Source organism: Pagrus pagrus, assembly GCF_965226575.1.
Source record: "Pagrus pagrus genome assembly, chromosome: 13".
NCBI lineage: Eukaryota > Metazoa > Chordata > Actinopteri > Spariformes > Sparidae > Pagrus > Pagrus pagrus.
In genome coordinates, this window is record NC_140197.1 from 26,208,366 (window position 1) to 26,217,323 (window position 8,958).

Here is an 8,958-nt window from a genome sequence, read left to right on the forward strand (position 1 = left end):
AGCTTCTGCTACTAGTAGCGATACGAAAGGACAGCAGCTGTTCCGACTAGGGACTCAAGCGGATCTCACAGAGAGGTGGCGAGCTGGCTCAGGGGAGCAGGCACAGAGCCAGAGCTCTGTCCCTAGCCTTTATGGACTAACGGCAAATGGGAGGCTTATAGAGAGACAAAGCAGGAAAAAACACAATCCTTTCACAAAGACAGCAAGCAGCTGCTCCTCTACAACCACATAATGTCTGGTTCTCTCATATACACAGCTGCAAAGGCTTCAACAATTCCCAAACTATGGTCCTCATGATTACATAGCTATGGTTGGTGCTTTCATTCCATCAATACACACAGACTGTAAGGCAGAAGGAAAACCTATGACCTCTACTCCCATCTCCAAGACGTAGACAGACTTTTTAAACTTCCTGCTGATGACATAGCCTTCTTTTTAAAACTGCCGTTTCTGTATGTTCAAATCCTATGAGAACTATATCCTCAAAAGACGTAGAAACAGTTTTTGCAGCTCTGCAAACCTCAATTTAAAACAGGAAAAAGGAAAGCTATCGACTGCAAGGGCAATAACCAGAACACCACTTCCCACCCTTTCCTGCATCCGGCACTAAACAATGGTCTGGGCCATACTCGGACAGACAGGACTTGGGGAATGCAGCGACTGCAGAGACTGTTCGATGAAGCTAACATCTATACAGGATATGTTACTGACGATCAACAGGCATATAAAGTAGCGGGCTACCATTAGTGTAATACATTATTCAAAACAAGTCTGGCTCGTGATGGTGTTTATAATAACCACTGTACAGAGATGACTTAACAAGGGTTTCACTAGGGTGAGAAAATATTCACTTGCAGGATAAGAATCTGTCATCCTGTTTGTTTTCTTACAGGCATCTGGTGAGGCTATCTGGTATTGCAAGGGCTCAGCTGTTTCTTGATGAAATTACCCGTGAAGCCAGGGAAAAGCGACACCCTGGATAAAACTAAGGTTTTGAAGAGCCCTATTTGTGAAAAGATGGGAGGCACTAGGCTGCAAATGCTTCCACACACACCAGTGTTGTTAAAGCATGCCATTCAAAGAGCCTGTTGACAGACACATGACATGTCTTTGTTAGTTATCTTGGAGTCTGATCAATATTTATTTGGCATAATAACAAATGCAGCCTATACCTTATTATGAAGAGGGAAAACCAGTTTACAACATGTGGAAACAAGTTGCTACTATAATGCTGCGAGGCGTTCACACGACACAAGAACAAAACACCTCAACGACTGTCATTTGGTACCATTTGGTTGAGATATATACCACTATATATTTATATGTTACTACATTTTAATACTCCCCGCATGGTTATCGTGATGAGATTAGCGCTTATCTTGACAATTTTACGCTTAAGTAGCTCAATCATTGTTGATGACAATGCTCGTCCGATGCTACGATACCGTACACAGGGCAGATAATAAACTCTCCAAAGTGTCACCAACCATTTACGAGAACGAAAACCGCTTTAATACGCATTTGTTTCGCTCGAGGAAGGCACACTTGTGTTTATATTAACCGGTTTACGAGCAGTGACACCTTACAAATCCTAGCATACTTGGCTATACGTGCCGTGTGTCCAGCAGGTCACTCTGGCGCACTGCAAGCGGCACAACTGTGGCCGATAAACAATAACTTCTGTTACAGTCTCACCGGTTGATTTTATGAGCAAACGCCCTCCTTTCGCTCGCTGTGGATGTCATTTCTTATCCCCATGTAAAGAAGCTCTTCGAAGTCAAACTGAAAGCACTCCCCTCCTCCTCCCGTGCCTCGGCTGTCCCGTCTTGTGCGGGGATGCGGACTCTCAGACCGCTTCCTTCTCCACGCTGGGACTGGGCAAGGATCCCTCCTTGTTCCTCCTAGCGGCCGGGAGCTGAACCGTGGCCGTTGGTGTCATGTCCGCCATGATGTGTGTACTACATCCGGCGAAGCTTCAAAATAAAATCTGACTCGCGTTCATTGTAAATTCTTTATTTAGTCATACGCGGTGATGTAGCCCCAGTTTGTAGCTACTAATTCGCAGTCCTTTTTTATATAGGTGTACTAATTTCAAATGAGCATATACATTAATTTCAATTTCACAGCGCTGTGTAAGTCACTTCTTTACTTCCGGTCCTACTATTTTCCCTCAACTAATGTGGACAGCTTGTTAAAGGTGGCAACCCCCATCTGTTCGTGCAGAAATCTCACCTGACCGGTTTTAGAGCGACCTGGAAGTGGCGCGTATCCACCTCAGTTTAGGGTTTCACTGGTTTCATTTCTGTTTAAAATTTAGGAAGCGGACCAAATAAGTTCAAGCCTGATGTTATTCTCAATCTGTACTTCTTTAAAGATGTTTCATTTACTTTTGACCCCACTTTGGCATCCACAAAACCAAATTTAACCTCCCATTTGAGTGGCACGGTATTGATTGTTTACGTTTTATCCTTGACCTTCCAGTTCACAAGGAAGATCATGTTGTCGATGTCCAAATTTAATGTTGTTAGAAAGCACAATGCACAATAGCACCACCTAGAGGATTGCCTGCACTCCGTCAGGTCTCTACAAGACAACAGAGCGTGTTTTACCGCGACTGCACCAGCAGGTGGGGCTGCTCACCATGATTAGAAAAGAAAGAAAGCCTTGCCTCATCAGTGATTGTTTAAGATTCAGTCCTTACATTTGACCTCTACAAGGAGAAGGGGAAAAAAAGCTACAGCTTTGTTTACTGGCTTGCTGCCTAACAGTGACTGAGAGTCAGACTTCTGAATCAATTGATATGAAAATAATCTGACATTTCTGAAAACAAGTAGTCATAAAAGGATGCTACAGATTCTTTAAGGGTGGGTAAAACAAATATTTCACACACTGTATATGTGACAGTGTCCTTTGCCTGTCTTTTTAATTAGAAGAGGAATGACATTGTCAGTGACTCTTTCCACTAATGGAGGACTTGACAGTTTATTGTAATGGCTGGTCTACATCTTCCTCCTCCCCGCCTGCTGCTATCACTCCATACCCACAATGAAGATGCTTGCTGCTGCAGTCATCCCCCCCACGGTCGTCTTATTCAGTACCCTTCAGAGCTGCTGCAGGTATTCGGCTGTCCTCTGTGAGATGGCTGATGAATGGCATGGATTGTATAGGAGAAATGTGAAAAATGGACAGAGAGAGAGGAGACGGAGGTAATATTAACCTTGCGTGACAGAGGTTTGGCTGTAGCTGAGCAAGGACGTCTCGGGGATATATGTTTATGCATGGAACAGCAGTCAGAGCAGCGTAAGAGCTCGCAGGAGGCTTGAGTCTGGCCCATACGCACTGCTAATGAAAATAAATGAAGCTCACGCTCTCCATCTCCCCCCTATAGAGGCACGCTTCCATCACAATGCCAAAACTCATCTTTCTCTCTCTGCTCCTTGAATTCAAATTTATTGTGCATTGGTGCTTTCCATAATGGATTTGTATATAAATGAAATATAATCATGTTTTTTTTTTACTGGCATTCATAGGCACATGCATTCATCTCAAGAAATATGTGTCTAAAAATATTTACCATTTGATCATGAATTAATTGGGTATATATATATATATTGTGTGTTTGTGTGACATTGCTGTGTCCTTGTACAGAAAAACCCACCTACCATAAGTGGGCTGAACCCATGCTTGCTTTATCCTTCTGTCCGCACCTTCCCTGCCTGCTTCCTTGCCTTTCTGTTCATCGAAAGCTTTCAATTCCTAGATCGGCACTATTGTTTGAGCGCCCAGCCCCCACGGCAGCGAGAGCCCCCACCACCACCACCATCACTGCTGTGTTACCAAAGAACAAAAGAGAGAGTGTCAGACACCACCCACTAGATCTCTTTCACACCAGAGCCCCCACCTCAGTTCCAGATGGGGTTGCCTTTTTTCAGGGTTTCTCTCAACCCCAAGAGTCCTCCAAAATGGAAGCCCCCACCCCTCCCCCCGGAGCCCACTACTCAGCTGCCCGTCATCCACCTGCTCCGCCGCCACGCGCCCGTGGCCAGGGCACGTCCCCTCTCAATCCCACCCCACCAGGGAGTCCTATTAAAATCATTAACCACTTTTTACTGGGGTCTGCTTCCAGGACATTACTTGCCAGCAGTAAAAACTTTAACAACATTAACTGCTAAAAAGGAAGGACAAACGTACAATCTGTCCTTTGGATAAATAGGAAAAACAATTACTGACAATTGAGAAAAACATACACATATACCATAACTGTTCAAAAAGATAAATGGTGATTGTTTTCTGCAATATTATTTGACATCATATATTCTGAAAAGAAAAAATAAAGAAATTATTAAACTTGTCATTCTGGGTCTTCTCAGGGTCAGCGGCTATTAAAGCAGGAAAGAGGAATTACACCAGACTGAATATCGTAATCAATAATGCTAATTCTAATCTGCATCCTGTGGTGGTGTCCTATGCAAGGGGGCAAGCAGATGCTCATTTGTTTGTTTCCCTCAAAGCATCAACATGTAGCATCTCCAAAAGAATCTCTGCCTCGACCTCCACCCCTGTCTTGACCTTTCCCCTCCAGGGACAGAGAGCGAGGTGTAGCAACAGGACACATCTGCTACGAGACAGCTGTTAAGTCCCCTTATGTTGATCCTACAGTCAGGGTTGGGGAGCTGGTGGAGGGCTAAACGTAATCATTACACACTAGCTTAAAATCTGCTTAATTGCTACAAAACATGCAAACCTACACCTCTTGGTGTTCACCCCTCCTCCAAACAGAAAACAGAATATTGAGCTAATCAGATGGAAGAAAAATGTGTTGCATTTCTATCTGTATGCACTGATAAACTGTCATCAAACTAAATGTACCTTGGACAGCAGCACATGAGGCTTTGCCACCACCAGTATGCACAGCCACACTTTCTCCTCTGCCTACATTACACGCATGGATGCATGCTACGCTGTCACTCTCTAACCAAGATTTATGGAAATATTCGCTTCTAGCTCCACTCAGTGCAGTTCACAGTGAACACTGCTATAACGCGCGTTCCATGTTTGAATAAATGCAGATATATGCATATAATAGGTTTATTACTTCTTTACAGCACTTGCTTTAGACTTTTACAGGTTCTGTGCTGCAGGAAACGACTAAACCCCCATCACCAGCACCATTACCACCACCCCCATCCCACCATCATCCTCCAGTCCCTAAGGGTTCAAGCACCCAAATCAATTGAAAGAAAGAAGAGTGCACTGTGGTCCTCCCCCTACATCTGTCAGGGAGGGAAAGCAGGAGGGGCCGCACTCATGGGCCGTACAGAGGAACAATATCACTCCATCTGTCACAAACCGTTTCATCTCTGATGGGATGAAATATAGCTCACAAATATATCTACCTCTATATCATCTATGTGTATTAGCTTACTGGTGCCCAAGCCTCTATCAATTCCCAGAAGCATACGCAGTGGCTTTTTGTCTCGTATTACCTTCCTCCCACCAGCCAGCCAGCACTCTCCAACCACCTTGCAAATTATGCTTTTAAGCTAAACAGCACGTTAAAAGAAATTATTCCACTTTACATAGTGAACCAGTTAATGAAAATGAAAGACTAGCAAGTAACGAAATTTGCATGTAAAAAGTTCCAGAATGAATGTGCAGAGCCGCAAACCTGAAAGCTTAATGAAAGAGAAAGCACAAATTGTATCTGGAGGAAATACTGGGAAAAAAAAGTAAGATGCAATCTGCTAATAACCAGAGAGCTCTTTCATATTCAAATGGTGCTGCTGCTGTGTTTGGAGGATGGGTGTGGCTGGCTGATTCTTCTTGCCTCCTGAGCTGTCGCGGCTTTGTGACGTCCGCGATCTCATTTGCTCTATCAAATTATGCTATCGGACTGGTCACTGTTCAGTGCCAAGGACGAAATGACAACCCCGACAATACGTCCACAGTGCTGCACACTGATCTCCGACAAAACAAGGTAGCTCAGTAATCTGGTACGCTGTAAGAACAGCACAAAATGGCCAGGCTGTTTACTGGAGGGAGGAATTAAAAACAAAAACCCATATCCCCAGGAGCCATCATGCATCTCTCTGAGCAGCAGGTAGAGCTGCAATCTCAGTCATTCATATTTAATTCCACAAGAGTTTCCGGCCAGACTAATGTGCTATTGATTTCAAGTCTCCTATTACTGAAACAGGGGAGGGCCATGAGGGGGAGAGAGCTGGACTAAAGGGAGGGATTGAAAGATGAGAGGAGGAAAGATGAAGATGGAGGGGGAAAAAATAGAGTGCAATGGCTAAACTCGTGATTTTTTTTCTAGGAGGCATTATCATATTCCATTTGGATAGCTCCGGTTATCTAATAATCTACTCTTTCCCCGTTAAGATAAAACGGAACAAGAATTCTGCATGAGAGCACAATGAGTACATTTCAGGTTGAGGCAGGAAACGTGTTTTATATTATTTATTGTTCATTACAAGTCAGAGCATCTGAAGATGATCGTGTCACAGTTCATGAAGCTAACAGGAACAGGCATGCTTGCACCTCTTCCATTCGCTCGTTTTGTGTCTGTCACTCGTGTGTTTTTTTCATGTCAGATAGAAAAAAAGGCAGCAGGAAAAAGGAGCGAGAGAAAAACAAAGAGAATGTCTAAGAGCTATGTGTATTTAAGGTCTCTCCCTAGATACCGACTCAGACAGGACAAAATGAAAGATTAATAACCATGGCTTCATATCTAAAAAGGTTTTGCGTATAACATGGTCTCTGTAAAGGCGGTTTGTCCTGGTCCACCCAACCTCAAAGCCACATGAACATACAAATGTGGCCCGGATAATGTTCTGATTCACACATATTGATATATACCTGTGTGTGATTTTTTTTCCTTTAATCAAAAGATAAGAATGTGGCGCATGAAGATTGCCTGAAAAGGTACATACAAACAAAACACAGATAACTGTTCACTGGGAATTAAACAGGCACATGGAAAGCAGAATATAATCCATAAATAAAAAGATGACAAGAGCGTCTACTTCAGAGACTTCCTCCCACCAGCCTGTCTACTCTAATAATAGCCCAGAGACAACACATCCAGACAGACAGAGAGAGAAAGATATAGAGAAAGAGAGGAGAGAGACGGAGAGAAAGTGCAAGAGTGAAGCCATGAGGGACCTCAAAAGAAAATTGCCAAATAATACATAAAGGGTTGAATTAGGCCGGTTGCCATTATCAACAAATGTCCTTTTTAAAAGAGGCTAATTTAATTTTGGATCCTTTCCTGAAAGCAATAACTGCTTCGCTGCTGCTGCCACAAAACCCTGAATTGCCAAGAGCCAGGCCTAGTGGAGAGACCACTGAATTAACCAGACCTGAGGCTGAATCATCCTACCCATCCCCCAGATACACTGTCATAGTGTCACTCTCTCACTCTCCCTCTCTCTCCCCCTCTCTCCTTCTCCCTCTCACACACACAGAGGGCCACTACCTTACCGCAGGGCAATGGCAACAGGCATTCATATTGACGTAATACTACGAGAATAATAATGATGCGAAACAGAAAAGACCAGGCTGAGGAATTCAGTCCTAAAGGGGTTTTGCAATTTACAAAGTTAAGTGTCAATATATATTTACTATTCAGAGTTCAAATACATATTTCATTAGTAATTTGCATCCTACTGCCATAATCTTGCTGTTGCTGTATAGACTAAATTGTGAGATTAAAAATAAAGTATACTATGTAAAATGTATGCATTTCTCTGCTCCTTCTACTGTGTTGTCTGAAATTTTCATACTCAGCTGTATATCCATCCTCTGTGGGCTGATGAACTTTAAAATCAGTGAACTGATTTCGTAAATGCTTAGAGTTCATCCCTCTGGCACCGACAAGCATTCCATGATATGCTAAGAGAAAAGAAACACTGCAACAAGACTCGTAATCACCACGAGTGGAGGAACCCTTAACAATAGGAAAATAATCAGTAGAATAACAAAAAGCCTTTTAGGCAAAACCAATGCTTGATCCTTTGATTCAGTAATGTACAATAGGCGCTTCAAATGCCCTCTTACCCACATGGAGGATTCAGCTGCAGTGCTACTAACCAGGGCTCTAATGAGGGGCCACAATTAAGCCCATTTATTCACATTAAGTGTGAACTGTAAGTGGGGCTGCAGTCAGTTGACAGACCTGGGTGCCTTTGTGTTACAAGAGCCGCTTTTATTCAGCAAACAAAGACGGAAAAAACACAAGCACCTAATGACCGAATCTCGCTGGCTCTTCTTAGACGTTCATATACACAGGCAGAAACACACAAACACACGTGTGCGCATGCACACATACACACACACACACACACACACACACATACTCTTCCTCCTTCTCTAACAAACTGACTCAAAGGCTCCAACGCATCCAGGCTGAGTTGAGTCACTGCTTGACAGAACGGTGGGGGCGGGGTTAAGACAGACTGACAGTGGGGCTCCATCTCTATCCTCTTATTAACGCTTAACGAGTGCTTTCCTCATGCAATATTCATCTCCACTAATATCATCCAAGCTCTGAGCCGAGCTTGCTACTTATGTAAGGCAATTATGTAAAATATCAGACAGGGCCCATGTTCAAAATCTGACTGGAAGAGAGCTACAGGACAATGACAGAAAGAAAAAGAGGGGGTATACGAGAGTGACTGGGAAGGAGGAACTGGAAGGTGTGAGAAACAGAGAGAGACATACAGTATGAGGACGTTAGATGCTCAAGTGTCCTGTGCTGTATCTTCATCTTAGTACAGACTAACATCCATCCACAGATCCATTGAAGGCAAGTGGTCAGTGTCAATAACGCAAACAATTCTCTCCCTCGCACCAGCACTCCTCACAACCAGAGATGTCTGAGGACTCCTCAAGGTCAGTTAGGGAGAGCAAAGCCGAGAAACCGATTGTTGTTACAAGAGGGCTCACATCAGCACC

At 43.6% G+C, this 8,958-nt stretch overlaps 1 protein-coding gene across 7 annotated transcripts in view; it reads right to left on the minus strand.

Annotated features, from left to right (window-relative positions):
• The window catches only part of dock6 (dedicator of cytokinesis 6), a 28,626-nt gene extending 24,822 nt beyond the window's left edge, over positions 1-3,804 (minus strand). For 5 of the 7 annotated variants that reach the window (XM_084371674.1, XM_084371672.1, XM_084371675.1 and 2 more), the window contains exon 1: positions 1,696-1,924. In XM_084371674.1, coding sequence (XP_084227800.1) covers positions 1,696-1,745 — 50 coding nt within the window. In that variant the 5' untranslated portion in view covers positions 1,746-1,924. Of the gene's footprint in view, positions 1-1,695; positions 1,926-3,040; positions 3,143-3,662 lie in introns of those variants that run through there. The other 2 variants (XM_084371676.1, XR_014623949.1) reach the window with 2 other exon arrangements.
• Between the last annotated feature and the right edge of the window lie 5,154 nt (positions 3,805-8,958).